Source organism: Planococcus citri, chromosome 3 (assembly GCF_950023065.1).
Source record: "Planococcus citri chromosome 3, ihPlaCitr1.1, whole genome shotgun sequence".
NCBI classification, from domain to species: Eukaryota; Metazoa; Arthropoda; class Insecta; order Hemiptera; family Pseudococcidae; genus Planococcus; species Planococcus citri.
Window position 1 is genome coordinate 65,659,017 of NC_088679.1, and position 16,266 is coordinate 65,675,282.

The window sequence follows — 16,266 nt, forward strand, 5'->3', positions numbered from 1 at the left end:
TAAAAATGAAAAAAAAGCAAAAAAAGAGGAATACTGGTTTCTTGTTTGCCATCGCACCATGACGTCACATTAATCGTTATCAATTTTTTATCATCCCAAAATTTTTGAAAAATATTTTTGAATTTTGATTTTTTGTGCAAGTAATTTTGGTTTTGTCGAAAAGTTTTCCCAATCTTTTCGTTGTCATTCCGACATAAATTGAGCCATTTCTATGACCGAAACTCTTTCATAAAGCGCCTACACTATGGACATTCAAAAGGTATTTTATTCGATGGCATGTCTCAAATACATACTACATAGTACAATTTGAATTTCCTTCCAGTTCATACAATTTTTGCATTCATTTTCAGATACCTCCTATTCACCAAAAACGAATCGTCACCTTTATGAATTACTTCATCGTTGATACAGTTTCATTTCTGAATAAATTCATCAATTCAACAGAAGATTCGTTGTGGAAGATAGAGAAAAGAATGCGTAAATTAGAAACGTCCTTAAAACTTCTAGAAATGAAAGTAATACGAAAGTTTATTTCATGTTATCACAACAGCATACATTTATTACCTATCGGTTGAACTTTTCTAGTTGAACTGTATACCCGATCTACAAGAACCCAAGAATGATCTCAAAACATCTGCACCTGAAGAGAGTTCCTCAACGCTTGCTACATCTTCCACAGTTAGTATTGGTTTGCTTCATGAGTTCTCAAATTAATTGAATTATATAAGTAACGGTTAATCCCTCATTTAGAATCAGACTGAGACTCCGGAAGTGATTATTGATAGTACTGAACAGCACGCAGAGGCTGCCGAAAATACAAAAGAAGAGGTACCAGCAGAACTTCAGAAGTATTACAAAATGTATCAAGTTGGAGTACCGTTGAATGCTGTGAAAAATAAGATGAAACTCGAAGGATTTGATCCAGATTTACTAAAATTGCCTTAATGCCCCCATACCAATTTTGTGATTTTTATAATCATGTAATGTATCGTTTTTTTTCCACAGATCTTTATCGAGTTTCTCTCGTTACATATTACTTATATTGCATTTTTTTATAACCTTTTTCATGATTTATAATCATCTATACCATTTCAAATGTTCAAATATATTATTTTGTTGAAGAGAGTAACATTAATACGTCAATACGTTTTATTATACAAAGTTGGCATATAATAAACAAAAATAGTTACACCTTAAAAAGAAATTTAAAATTGGATCATTTGTCCCTGTAACACACAAAACAAAAGAAGTTTCGTTAGATCTTTTCGACGATACTTTGATGTGAATAGATGAAAATGACTTACTTTTCTCTTTTTATCACCACCCAATTCGAAATGCTTGCATCTTTTCAACGGAATCTGTTTACGGTACTTGCATTCGGAGCACTCCATTCTCAATACAATCTTTTTCGTTGTTTTGGCCTGGAAAATAAAAATGATAACGAATTAGGAATCGTTCGATACAAATGAAACAAGAATAACAAACATGTATACCTTTTTTCGAAATATAGGCTTGGTTTGACCACCGAAGCCCTGTTGTTTACGATCGTATCTTCTACGTCCCTGGGACGCTGGTCTTTCCTTCGATTTTTTGTACTGAGTTACCTTGTGCATTTTATGCACGCGGCATTTCTTGCAGTAAGTTCGACGTTGTTTTGGCACGTTAACCTGTAACAAAAAATTACAATCAATTACAATGGTAGAATACAGACACACTCGATTTTGTACACCGGTTAGAAGTTAGAAATAGTAAATAATGTTGAGATACAAAAACATATAATAGAAATGAAACCGGAAAGAGATCGAGAAACTGAACAGTGAACAATGATGAATATTTGAAGTTTACGAAGGAAACGAATTGAATCTTGGAAAGGATTCAGAACGGAAAATGAGTACTCGCCGAATCCATAACACTTTCGATGGAAACACTTGATGGAGAACCATCGAAAATGAAAGGAAGAATGCGGTTTTAGAAGCTTGAAATATTTAAACATGAATATAGAGTTTACATACCATTTTTATACGATTATTTGAAGATCTTCACAAATAAATTCCAACTTTGAAGAAATATCAACGTGATCAAAATTTTCGAAGTCGATTTTGATCAAAATTGAAATTTTATCAAGCTGTTTGGTTCGATGGCTCATCTGAACCACCAACATCAACGAGGTGTTTTTCTCGTCATGTTCCAATTTGAAGCTACTATTTTCGGAAAATTTAAAAACGTTTTATTTAAATAATAAAGAACCAATTTCAATTTGTTGCATGTTTTTACTAATAACTTGTAAATTTAAACGTAAAAAATAAACGCATAATTCAATTTGATCACGAAAGCTCGTAATTTTTTGCCTCCAATTTTTTTCTCCAACAAAACTGCACCAAATATTCAAAGTGACAGAACACCGAACTTAGTGATTGAAAAATTCGAACTTATCTCGTGTAAAAAAGCCTTATTTTATCACACTTCGGTAGCATTTTTTTTTCAAGATGCAATTACGCTAATTTACTCCTTTTTTTTTAACAGTTTTTGCATAAACTTTCAGCGGTTTGCAGCATTTATACGAAAATAATGTAAATTTGTGTTCAGCTTAGATATTGTAGAATTATCTATTCCAAAATGGAAGGTGTGCCTTCGATGGATACGGTGAAAGAAGCTATCTACACCTTATACCACAATCCGGATTGCAATGAGAAAAATAAAGCTAATCGGTGGTTAATGGATTTACAAAATTCTGTAAGTAGTACATCTTTACATGATACAGACTAGGTAATCTCTTTACAATTACTCAACTCCTGTTCTAGGTACATGCTTGGGAAATAGCTGATCAATTACTATTGCAGAAAAACTGCGATGTAGACATGTGTTATTTCGGTGCCCAAATGATCAGAAACAAAATAATGTATTCATTTCACGAATTACCTCAAGATGCAATCGTTTCCCTGCATAGTTCCCTTATGCAGCGTTTAAATGAAATCACCGAAGAAACAAATAATTTGATTGTTACCCAGGTAGGTAGACTGATCGATTCGAAGTAGGTTATTTGATCATCGAGATCGGTAATCTTCATATTCATTGTTTCAGCTATGTGTGGCAGTAGTTGATCTGACTTTGCAAATGAGTTCTTGGAAAAATCCTATTTATACTTTTTTAAACAAATACGAAGAAATTCCTCATATGGTATTATTAGAAATTTTGAAAGTCTTTCCCGAAGAAATGGACACCGAATTGATAAGATTAGGATCAAACAGACGTACTGAAATATTCAACGAGCTTTGCGGTTGTTCGAATCTACTCAACGATTATTTGGTTAGTAGAACCGGTATTAATGCTGTGCTTTTTTTTCAATACTATTATTTAATCAATTACCTGTTGTTATAGAAAGTTGTAGTGGAAAGAGATCAGTCTCCGGCTGCGTTATTAAAAGCTCTTAAATGTTATGCTTCTTGGATGTCCATCGGAGTGCTGGAATGTCATCTTTTACCTAACGCTTTTGATATTTTAAGAGTACCACCGGTAAGTTGATAATTTAATGATTACTCGTATACTGAACACGAATGATTAATTGCCATTTTACACAGGACGATACGTTCGAAAACGAATCAAACATGAATTCTAAGTTACACGATGCTGCTTCCGACGTGGTTTGTAATTTTTTAAAAGGACTGAGAAGTTCTCATCTCAACCATATACTAGATCGTAATTTATTCAATGAAATAGCCGCCTTTGAAAAAGCTTACCATATTTCTGTCGCCAAAGAATGTACAGAAAAGTAAGTTCAACGTTGATGAAAACGATTACGCGTTTACCAAAATGCAGATTAATTCAAAGTGTTTTGCTCTTCAGGTCGATGAATTACTGTCGTATATTTTGCGAACTAGCAGATGCATTTATTCCCGTTATGACTGAAGAAACTAAACAAGGAAACCCTCATTTTTCAATTAAAACTCTCGATTTAATTTTAATTTGCGTTGGTCACCACGAATACGAAGTAAATAACCGTTCAATATTACGATACGTTAGCGATATTTGAATTTAAAGTTTATCTTGTGCTTTTAGGTTGGCGAGATCACGTTTCCATTTTGGTTCGTGCTTTCGGAAGTAATTTATCAGAAAAATGACGACAATTTGACGGCTGAATTTAAACCCTACATTAATAGACTATTGACCGCGTTATGCAGACAAGTTCAAATAGAACCCGATCACGTTAGTTATTCTTCAGTTCAGCTTTCACACGATCGCAATTTTACAAAGTGTAGTTTTTTTTTTTGACTGTAGAGAATGCACTAGACGACATATTCTCGTTTCTAATCGCTGTTAACTGTGTTGATAGACGTTCTGATGATAATTGCTGATTGCGTCTTCTTAACGAATATAAATATATGGTCTATGAATCCTCTCTAGGAAGGTTTGCTCGAAGATAACGACGAATTCAAGTCGTTCCGCGCAAGAGTCTCCGAACTGGTCAAAGATGTGATATTCATCGTTGGTTCAACGCACACGTTCCGGCAGATGTTCCATTCGATGCAGAGTTCACCGAATCTAACGTGGGATCAAATCGAAGCTAATTTGTTCATTATGCAAGCGGTGGCCAAAAACATTCTTCCGTTAGTTGATGGTTTTCAATTAGTCTAAATCTTGTTTTCGAAACGATAATAATTTTGATTCGATAAAATTTTCACGTTTAGCGATGAAAGCGAAGTTGTACCGCAGGCGGTCACTACTATTTTTCAGCTTCCAGAATCAACTCATATCGCTGTACGATACACAGCTGTTCTGATACTCGGCGAATTATGCGAGTGGTTTGATAGAAATCCGCAATATCTCGGTGATTATTTAATTAATATTCGTGTTTCGATCGATTCATTGCAACTTTATTACTGATTGCACTTCCTGTGATTTTAGTTACTGCGTTAGAATACTTGGCTATGTCCTTGCAACAAAATGAAGTCGCAGATGCAGCAGCCACCGCGATGAGTAGTATTTGTTTCATTGCTACGGTTCGATTAAAAGAATACTTCAAACCATTACTGGAAATTCTTAGAAATTTGCATTCTTTCAATTTAACCAATGATTCGGCTATTGCCATTATTAAAGGTAGGTTTTTAAAGAGCTATTCATTTGTGATGTTCTCGAGTAATTGACGAAAATGCTGGATTTTATTTTTTATAGGTGTCTCGATGGTCATGTCACGTTTGAGTAATGAAGAAATAACCATGGTCATGAAAGAAAGCTGTTGGTTGCAAGTGAATCCCATGAGACAACTTGTTGAGGTTCTTATTACAGAGAATTATTTTTTTGAATGCGTTAATGCTTCAATTATTTGAATTTAAGATGAATATGATCTTAAAAAATACGAACGATTTTGAAAAAAAAAATCCAAAATATCTCATTTAGTGGTACTTAGTAACACATTCAAAATAGTCTTCTAGGAAAATGTTACCAATGTTGGAATGTTATTTACAGAGTCGATAATTGAATTGTGTTCTATTGATAATATAAAAAAATTGCTGATACGATTCATTAAATTTTTTTCAGCATTCTGGAACAAATCAGATAACTTCCAGAGGAACCAATTTCGATCCGGCGTATTGGCTCGATCGACTAGCAGCAGTATTTCGTTACACGAATCCAGAAACCAACGGTGTCATGCACCCGTGCACTCCTGCTTTTTCCGAAGTGCGAAAAAAAAAATTCATATCTTTGGAATCCAGTTGAACATTTCAAGTTACAGGAGAATTCTTTATTTTTCTCTAGATCCAACCGGTTCTATTCCAAGTAATGGATCACTACCAGAACGACCTTAGGACAATGGAACGATGCTGCAGATGTTTACGTTTCGCGATCAGATCCGTCGGCAAATCGGGCAATTTCATATTAGAACCTTTAATTCGAAAAGTAATTATACCAAAATCGTGTCATTGATGGGGAAAATATCCTGTATGATTAATTGTTTTGATTTTCGTGTTAGTTGGTCGTATTGTACGGTGCGAAGAAACACAGCTGTTTCATGTACTTGGGATCTGTATTAGTGGACGAGTACGGAGAAGATATGAGTAATTGGGAGATAATACTTAGTATGGTTGATGCATTCATCGAACCAACGTTGGCTCTGCTTCAGAATCCTAGCGGGTTAAAAGACCATCCTGACACAATAGACGATTTATTTAGATTATGTTCGAGGTAACCTATTCTTTCACGTCGTGTTCTATCACTTCAATTTCACGACCTAATCGAATAACCTGTTCGTCGATTTAGAGTATTACAAAGGTTACCAGCTGCTTTTTTACGGTCTTCGTCGATACTTCCTGTACTAGAATGTGGCCTCGTAGCTGTATCGTTAGATCACAGAGAGGCTAATTCATCGGTCATGAAATTTTTCCACGAGATATTCGATTCTCGCGCCAATCAAGTATGTGAATATTCGTCCAGTAATCGAAACTGTCTCGTTGGCGAACATCGATTTAACCCGTTGTGTGTTTCAGTCTGCATCAGCGTTATCGAAAAAAGAAGCAGTTCAACAGATTTTCGAGAAAATAGGCGAATCGTTGATAATGAATTTGATACACGCGAGTATTTTCATTTTACGATCTAGTTTGATTTACGATGTCTCCGAAGTTATCTTTGATCTCATACAGTTTAATTCTAAGGTATGGGCGAAAGTTATTAGACGAGTTTGGGTAAAGAATATATTCGATTAATGAGAATTATTTCAGGTTGTGTTGAGTTGGATGGAGTCCAGCATACAGAAATTACCTAAACACGATTCTTCCGGTGGTCTTATGGCGTCAAACGAACAAATTCAAATATTTTTAAATAAATGTGAAAAGTAAGACGATATTTTAATACTATAGTTTATTCTGCTGGTGTAACAAATTACGTTTTAATCTGACAATGTTCGATTATTTCAGAGCAATAGACCCGAAGGAAGTATCAAGAGCACTGAAACACTTTACGCACTATTACAGATAATCAATACGATATTTCGATTACATATACTCGTCTCAACAGGTTCAATTGCAATACATTATGCCAGTGATTCTTTTGGAGAAGAGCATCGTAAGAATTGATCGATTCCACTTTGCTTTTCCAACGTTCGGAATCTTTTCCTTTGACTACTCCTTTGAAGGCAAATACTTTATGTTCTTCGATAATGTTGTCTTGAAGTATGATTCAAAGGAATTGACAAATTCGTGGGGAAAGAATCGTTTGGAATCATCGTAAAAGATTCCTGCACTTTGTAACGATGCTGCATCAATAGGGAGGGTTTTGGTTTTGGGAGACGGGATCGCAAAATGATTGCCTCGATCGTGGGCTTTTCTCAAATTTGCGAGTTCTACGGGAGTAGTTTGACAAAAAATTATTATTCACCCCCCGAAAGGAGCATATTTTATCAGTTATATAATGTGTTTGTTTTTTTGTTTAGAATTTGATCACCATGTAACTTAGAGTAATTTCACAGAATACCTACAATTTTTTTTCTCGTGTTCGTACGGTCATTTTTGTTTTTCGTTAATATACGCTTATTAATTTTACGCTGATGATTTTAGATTTTAACGATTTTAATTTTTAAAAGTATATTTTGTGAAAATGAACTATTGATGAACGAATATTTTAATTTATTGTATATGTTTTTGTACCTAATGGACTATCCCTTTCCCCTTCCAAATGAAATAAATTGTACGTTATTGTGATCGTTTTGTTTCCTGTTCAGATATCTATGCAGAGTCTGAAGGAAAAGTAGGCCGGGTTTGAAAAATAATTTTAACTGTTTAGAGATCTAAATTTATTAAATGACCATCTCAGACTTGAAAACTGAATAAATAGGTACTGACGAATAAAAATATTGTAACTCAAAAATTAAACTACTGATTTCGAACCACACTTCTAAAATTCTTCGTCCACCAAAAATAACCAGTCTATAAAAACTCAGCTAAATTATAAAAAAATAACGCGGAAAGAAACCGAAGGAAATGAAATACATACTCGTAAAAATGAAAGCAATAAAACATCACAGCCTAAAGTACATCCCTACAGTAAATTATTCTATTACCATCCCTTGAAGATGATACTCATCGTTTAAAACGATTCGTTGGTAATTTAAACTCATTGCGCAAGTTTAGAAGCTAATAAATTTGCATGGTTTAAAATGAACTCGTTACAGAAAGGTCAGAATGTTTCCAAAGCACGGAAGGCAGAATACCAACGTAACGTTTGGTACCACCCTTTTGAGGCTTTATGCAAATGAGGGATGCTTTTTGCCGACGTTGACGCTTTACAAGAAGCCTTTTACGTTACCCTTGAATGAAATTTCAAATTTTACAGCACCGCGTACTCGGTACTTGGGAATCATAGTTCGTATAGTTCGCACATGCATAATGTTGCAGGAAATTGAACCCCGAGTTTAAGATTGATTGGCAATCTTGTCTGCTGTGTGCTAATGTCAACGGTGTGTAGTAAGGTTTCGCCTGTTTTGTTAGTACGATGCAAGGGTTACGATTTGTGGTTGGGGGTTGGTAAGATGACAACGAGGAGGTATTTTAACAAAAGATCTGAGATTTGGGGTATTTTTCCTGCGTCAATCTGAAATTTTTCTTGTTTGGTAAAAGTAGGTATCTCCTTCGTGGGAGGTTTTCGTTGAAGAAAAAAATTGAAATACTTTTACAAAAATGTTGATAAAAGTTGTCTCATTTAACGTCAAGTCGGGTTTCTTAAATCAAAAATGATTTTTTTTTTAAATATAAATGTGAGAGGGTTAGGTGAAAGAACACGGAAAAAACAATCAATAGACCTACAAAGTTGACAAACCCCCCTCCCACTCATGAATTTTAGCTACAAAAACGAAAATACCTACGGCTACTTACCTATTTAAGTATAAAAATGCATCAAAATTGAAAAATTGAAAATTGAGAAATTAAAAATTAAAAAATTAAAAACTTTTTTAGAGCAAGACAATTTCAAGATCTGAAAAAATACGTAATTTGTTATGGTATTTTTTTAAATTCAATTTTCAAAATATGAATCAAAAATTCAGCTTCTCTAACACAATAAACACGTAGGTAGGTGCCTATAGGCAGCCTAGGTATAAGTACATTGAGATTTTTACTGAAAAAAATGGAAAAACACTTGATAAGAAAGGACTCGTCAGTTGAATTGAAAGTGGAATTTCTTCTGATGACCTCTTGAGTGAAAATTAATGTTGTTTTTTCCTAATTGTAAGTTTTCCGAGCGAAATTTTCAATTTGTTGCATGTCAACATTTTGTAAATGTTTATTCTTTCTGAATTTTTGTTAAATTCTCACATTTTTTCCAACTTTTCGACCATATTTTGCATTATTTTCTAAAAATTTATACTTACCAAATTTTCATTTGGTGTTCGCAGCATTTTTTTTTTCAAATTTTTGCACATACCTGCCCACTTCATTTTCACGGAATTTCATCTATTTTTTTTTGTTGCTTTTCCAACATTTTATCAAATTTTTTATCATTTTCAATACATACTTATATTTGTAGTCAGTTTTGCTGGTTTTAGTTCGAATTTTATCGGGTAAGAAAAAAAATTTCTTTAGTACCTATCTCACATGATTTTGAGTCTTGAGTATTTTATTATTAGGTATTAGGTATTATTTCTTTTTCAAAAAAATGTCTATTTGCGATTTATCAGCAGATTTTAAATTATCACTTTTAATCGAGTTTGAGTTCTTTCATATCTAAAACTGAAATTTTTCATGGAAAATCAACTCTAAAAATCAAATTTTGAACCATTCAGCAACATACGTACATAAGTGACTTATACCTATTTACATAATTGCAAGAAAGTATGATTTGAAGCAGTTGAAAATTATCAGTTTCCCAAATTATAACCTGTAATTCACCAAAAATTAATCAATGGTAATTTACTAAGAATGCCTATCCATAATGTATCAAAAATAAACCTATAGGTACCTACCAAAAATTTATCAAAATTGAATTTGCATAAAAACAGGGGTAATTGGTAATTCTAATTTATCATCAAAAATTACTTACCAGTAATTTACTTACCAAAAAATGACCTGTATTTTACAAAAAATTAACGGTAATTTACCAAAAGTTACCACGTTACCAGTTATCTGCCAAAAATTATTTCCAATACAAGAGCAAAATTTTCCGTTATTTACCAAAAATGAAAAACAGCTTGTAATTTACAAAAATTACCTCGTATTTTACCAAAAAAAAAACATTGTATTTTACCAAAAAATACCTCGTATTTTACCAAAAAATACCTCGTATTTTACCAAAAAATACCTTGTATTTTACCACAAAATTACCTTGTAATTTACCACAAAATTTCCTTGTAATTTACCACAAAATTGTCTTGTGATTTACCACAAAATTGCCTTGTAATTCACCACAAAATTCCCTTGTAATTTACCAAAAAATTCCTTTGTAAGTTGTAATTTACCAAAAACTTACCTTGTAATTTACCAAAGAATTACCTTGTAATCTACCAAAAAGGTACCATGTAATTTACCAAAATTTACTGATATCAAAAACGACCTACATAATGCATCAAAAATTACCAGTAATTTACCAAAAGTTACCAGTAATTTACCAAAGATTACCAGTAATTTACCAAAAATTACCAGTAATTTACCAAAAATTACCAGTAATTTACCAAAAATTACCAGTAATTTACCAAAAATTGCCAGTAATTTACCAAAAATTACCAGTAATTTACCAAAAATTACCAGTAATTTACCAAAAATTACCAGTAATTTACCAAAAATTACCAGTAATTTACCAAAAATTACCAGTAATTTACCAAAAATTACCTTGTAATTTACCAAAAATTACCAGTAATTTACCAAAAATTACCTTGTAATTTACCAAAAAGGTACCATTTAATTTACCAAAATTTACTGGTATCAAAAACGACCTACATAATGCATCAAATGACCAGTAATTTACCAAAAATTACCAGTAATTTACCAAAAAGGTACCATGTTACCATCTAATTTACCAAAATTTACTGGTATCAAAAACGACCTACATAATGCATCAAAAATTACCAGTAATTTACCAAAAATTACCAGTAATTTACCAAAAATTACCAGTAATTTACCAAAAATTACCAGTAATTTACCAAAAAATTGCCAGTAATTTACCGAAGATTACCTGAGATTCACTAAAAAGTTGCCTGTTATTCGAAAATTATCAATGATAACCCAAGAAATAATACTTACTCTGTAGCAATTTTGTAAAATTGAGTGTATTCAGAATGATATGTAGAAGTTGGAGTGTTGAAAATACATATACCAAATTTTTTTCCAATTCCTCTAAAGTCAGCGGGACACGGAACCCTGCAGTAATTTACAAATTCTGATACCCACCCATGTCAAAAAACGTGCAATCTGTAATTTTTTTCAATTTTTAATTTATAACCTTCTTTCTAGTCCGGCATATGACAATAGGAGTAATTGCACACCCCCCCCCCGCCGATCCTCCGGGACAACTTTTTTCTTAAAGGGGACATCCTAAGGAACATTTTAAAGCAAAGTTGCCCAAAAAAAAGTTGGCCTTACTTACAAAATGGCGGCCATTTTGATTGACAGGTCAGCCAAAATCGCAGATTTTGCGTTTCAACATAGGACTTGAACGAAATTTTTCAAACTTTACAAAGGTAGATCGAAAGATCATGCAAAAATTTATCATCTGTCAAAATTTCAAGTGGTAAAGTGCGTTTTTCGATTTTTGGTGAATTTTTGAAAATCAAATTTTGGCAAAAATTAGGGAAAAAATCAAAATTTTACCAAATTGACCGAGAATGCTGAAATTTGGTATATACCCTATTTTCGACATGCGAAATCGATTGGAAACGGTTTCAACTCGTTTTGAGCAGTTCTGGAGCCTCCAGCAGATTTTTGAAATTCGAAATTCCCCCAAAATTCCATCAAATTGGAGTTGTAAAGCTGAAATTTATTATAAAAACTAATTTCAATACGCTATGAAGTACTGCAGGCGAATTTCAAGTCATTTTAGAGCCTCCGGTGACTTTTTTGAAAATTACTGGAGCCTCCAGCAGATTTTTAAAACTCGAAATTCCCACAAAATATCATTAAATGGAGTTGGAAAACCGAAATTCATTCTGCAAACTAACTTCAATACGCTATGAAGTTGACTGCTGATAAATTTCCAGTCGTTTTGGAGCCTCCAGTGACTTTTTGAAAATTCCTGAAGCCTCCAGCAGATTTTTGAAACTTGAAATTTCCCCAAAATTTCATCAAACTGAGATGGAGAGTCGAAATTCATTCTGAAAACTAATTTCAATTCGCTACGAAGTACTGCAGGCAAATTTCAAGTCATTTTGGAGCCTCCAGCGACTTTTTGAAAGTTTGTATGGCGTTTGTTTGGAAAATTGAAATTTCCTAAAAGTAGCTGAAAGCTTCAAAACCTTTTGAAACCACCATGTAGTCCGCGAAGTAAATTTCAGCTTGCCAACTTCATTTGATACATTAATGTTGCAGGAATTTAAGGTTTCAAAAATCTACTGGAGGCTCCAGTAATTTTCAAAAAAGTGGCTGGAGGCTCTAAAATGACTTGAACACCCCTGAAGACGTCCTCAGAGGGTGTTAAAATTGGCGTGTAGAGTAAATTTCAACTTTCCATCTCCATTTGATGAAATTTTGTGAAAATTCAAAGTTTCAAAAATCTGCTGGAGGCTTCAGCAATTTTCAAAAAGTCACTGGAGGCTCCAAAACGACTTGAAATTTATCAGCAGCCAACTTCATAGCGTATTGCAGTTAGTTTGCAGAATGAATTTCGGTTTTCCAACTCCATTTAATGATATTTTGTGGGAATTTCGAGTTTTAAAAATCTGCTGGAGGCTCCAGTAATTTTCAAAAAAGTCACCGGAGGCTCTAAAATGACTTGAAATTTATCAGCAGTCAACTTCATAGCGTATTGAAGTTAGTTTGCAGAATGAATTTCGGTTTTCCAACTGAAGGGCCCAGTTCCAAGTCGGCCTAAGTCCATTTTTTCCGTTTCGAGAAAAACGCAAATAACTGTTTTTCTCGCCCTTCCGCTTCAATAATAAATGATGTGATTATATAGGAACTTGACAGAGGTGCGCCGCGCTAGTGTCGCCTTGTTTATGATTGGCTGATGAAAGGTCCCAGTATAAACATTGGAATGTAATGTTGTGAAAATTGAAGGAAAATTATTGAAAATTGCTGTAATGTTGTGAAAATTGAAGGAAAATTGTTGAAAATTGCTGATAACAACGGGACCTTTCGTTAGTTCCGGTGTTTTTGACTACCATTTCCTAGATCGCGACAGTTGTCTTGTCAAATCCCTATGGTTGTGAAGCTTGATCTTTCTGCTTTAAAGTACCATATTGGTATTTTTTAATTTCGAGTATTTTCAGCTCCAGAGCACGTCAAAGAGTCAGAAAAAGTGGACTTAGGCCACTTTGGAATTATCTGATGTTAAAAATTTCGAAAAAGACCTGAAAAAGTGCGTTTTTTCAAAAAAAAATTCACGAATCATTAATTTAATACATTTCTGAAACAATTTCATTCAAAGCACCTGCTTGTACATACCATGATGAATAATACATGAGAAAGTGCCTTCACTCGAAAATTGTTGAAAAACTTCTGAAAAACCGCACTTGTATACAAATATTCGTAAAAAATGTATGATTTAGGCCACTTTGGAATAATCAGATTTTTTTTCGAACCGGCAAAACAGCGCTCCTGAGCGAAAAAAGTAACGCACAGGGGTTGGGACAAGGTCGTAAAGGTGTTAACCGACCTGTACCACCAGATGGCGCTGCTAACTCAAAAATGATAAAAATGGACTTAGGCCGACTTGGAACTGGGCCCTTCAACTCCATTATTTTAATGATATTTTGTGGGAATTTCGAGTTTTAAAAATCTGCTGGAGGCTCCAGTCATTTTCAAAAAAGTCACCGGAGGCTCTAAAATGACTTGAAATTTATTATCAGTCAACTTCATAGCGTATTGAACTTAGTTTGCAGAATGAATTTCGGTTTTCCAACTCCATTATTTTAATGATATTTTGTGGGAATTTCGAGTTTTAAAAATCTGCTGGAGGCTCCAGTAATTTTCAAAAAAGTCACCGGAGGCTCTAAAATGACTTGAAATTCGCCTGCAGTACTTCATAGCGTATTGAAATTAATTTTTAGAATAAATTTCAGCTTTGCAACTCCAATTTGATGGAATTTTGTGGGAATTTCGAATTTCAAAAATCTGCTGGAGGCTCCAGAACTGTTCAAAACGGTTTGAAACGGTTTCCAATCGATTTCGCATGTCGAAAATAGGGTATATACCAAATTTCAGCATTCTGGGTCAATTTGGTAAAATTTTGATTTTTTCCCTAATTTTTGCCAAAATTCGATTTTCAAAAATTCACCAAAAATCGAAAAACGCACTTTAGCACTTGAAATTTTGACAGATGATAAATTTTTGCATAATCTTTCGATCTATCTTTGTAAAGTTTGAAAAATTTCGTGCAAGTCCTATGTTGAAACGCAAAATCGGCGATTTCGGCTGACCTGTCAATCAAAATGGCCGCCATTTTGTAAGTAAGGCCAACTTTTTTTTGGGCAACTTTGCTTTAAAATGTTCCTTAGGATGTCCCCTTTAAGAAAAAAGTTGTCCCGGAGGATCGGCGGCGGGGGGGCGTGCAATTACTCCTATTGTCATATGCCGGACTATTCAGCTTTTGAAATCATCATGAGAGAGCTTTCACAGTAAATTTTCAACTCTGAGCTCGTCGATTTCAATATTGATTCTCAATTTTCAACTTATTCTTTTCAGAACAGAACTCTAGAAACAGAAAACAGGTTTGCTCAAAATTCAAATAGGTATTTAATCCTCTCGTGGAATGACGTCAGATGTCAAAGTTTTACGGTTTCGTAAAAATTCGCCAATCCTGTCAAAGTTATGAGGTTCACACTCCCCTCTCCCCACTGAAAGACCTCGGACGGAAATGCTGGTGTTATTACTTTTGTAGAAAATTCCAGCAAAACCGAAACATCCTACTACCACTGTATTTTTGGTTCAAGTTTTCATGAAATAGGTGCCTAAACCTTGAAAATTTTATGTTTCTCAAAATGAATTTATCTCAAACTCTAACAAATTTAAATTTACGTATGCTAATAAAACAGAATTTAAACCCAGAAGTGATGACAGGCTTGTTTTTCAGTATTCCAAATAGGTAGGTAGGTAGGTAGGTAGGTAGGTATATTTTATCGTTGTTATAAATGATAATTATCTACTCATGTAGGTCCTGGCCTCCTGGGTACACGATACGGAAGAGTAGGTAAGTTTTAGGATTAGGTTGTGCATCATTCCATCTACTTCAACGTAGGTACCTAAGAATAAAAACCAGTGTAAATATATTATCACCATCAGATTACTATACACATTTATGCACGTAAGTAAATCTTCAAGTATAACGTTCTAAATGGTCGTAAAACCATATTACAAAACGTTAAAAGAAATAAAAAGCTCGGTAATATATATCTACGACAAAATAAAAATACGTGTCATTTTCAAGTTGAGATACTAAATCTCAACTTGCGCAGATTTCAATCAATATGCTGAACACAATACGGAGCGAAAAGGAAGTTAAACTCTATAAGACTAGAATACAAAAACACTACCCCCTCCTCCTCCCCTCAGAAAAAAGTAACACATAAAAAACGCTCAACATTTAAGAAATATTGCCAAATGAAACTCGCTGGAATCTTCGCTGATAGTAAAAAGAGAGGAAAAAAAATGAAAAAATTACATCGTGTTTCTGTGTTCAGAGTCAGACTCTCAGAGCTACGAGCGAATATTTTCTAGTACGATTTCAGATGTCATTATGTACCTATCTATATACTACAACCAGGAACTAGGAAGGAGAATTCAAATAACGCCGCGTCGATACGAAAATAGAGAGGGAGAGAGAGAGAAAAAAACAAATCAAAATTCTGCCTTAATTTAGGCCTTCGTCATATTTCGAAAGCAATCTTTTTTTCGAAAATAAAAAAAAAGTCGTTCATTTAAAACGGTTCAGCAATTTTTACAGCGTTATTAAAGTTGAAAAGGTGTATTTCGGCCGGCTTTAAGATATATTTATATTTGTTGGTATTTAGTTTGCTGTGTAGCGTATACCTACCTATGTACTAGAATGTGGGCGTTTTCTAAATTTCATCCCGCCCATGTTGTTTCTGTTTCAAAAATTTTACACTTTCGCACGCCTACCGCATCTATCGCGCTTTTC

General features: G+C 33.8%; 3 protein-coding genes across 3 annotated transcripts; 2 read left to right on the forward strand and 1 right to left on the reverse strand.

Annotated features, from left to right (window-relative positions):
• The first annotated feature begins 25 nt into the window (after positions 1-25).
• Positions 26-1,129, forward strand: CCDC53 (Coiled-coil domain containing 53). The gene is made up of 4 exons (XM_065359524.1): positions 26-259; positions 351-515; positions 586-678; positions 751-1,129. Exons 1-4 carry the CDS (start codon positions 245-247, stop codon positions 943-945), a joined length of 468 nt encoding a protein of 155 aa, XP_065215596.1. The 5' UTR covers positions 26-244; the 3' UTR covers positions 946-1,129.
• A 6-nt stretch (positions 1,130-1,135) lies between these two features.
• On the reverse strand, positions 1,136-2,171 carry RpL36A (ribosomal protein L36A). The gene is made up of 4 exons (XM_065359526.1): positions 2,013-2,171; positions 1,494-1,667; positions 1,305-1,421; positions 1,136-1,226 (listed from the first exon to the last, which is right to left on the reverse strand). Exons 1-4 carry the CDS (start codon positions 2,013-2,015, stop codon positions 1,206-1,208), a joined length of 315 nt encoding a protein of 104 aa, XP_065215598.1. The 5' UTR covers positions 2,016-2,171; the 3' UTR covers positions 1,136-1,205.
• A 289-nt stretch (positions 2,172-2,460) lies between these two features.
• On the forward strand, positions 2,461-7,691 carry Tnpo-SR (transportin 3). Its single transcript, XM_065359523.1, has 18 exons — positions 2,461-2,733; positions 2,802-3,008; positions 3,082-3,306; positions 3,379-3,513; positions 3,579-3,769; positions 3,844-3,988; positions 4,057-4,203; positions 4,402-4,604; positions 4,686-4,825; positions 4,903-5,094; positions 5,170-5,270; positions 5,536-5,676; positions 5,755-5,895; positions 5,969-6,180; positions 6,256-6,409; positions 6,483-6,647; positions 6,714-6,826; positions 6,909-7,691. Exons 1-18 carry the CDS (start codon positions 2,617-2,619, stop codon positions 6,967-6,969), a joined length of 2,790 nt encoding a protein of 929 aa, XP_065215595.1. The 5' UTR covers positions 2,461-2,616; the 3' UTR covers positions 6,970-7,691.
• Positions 7,692-16,266: the final 8,575 nt, after the last annotated feature.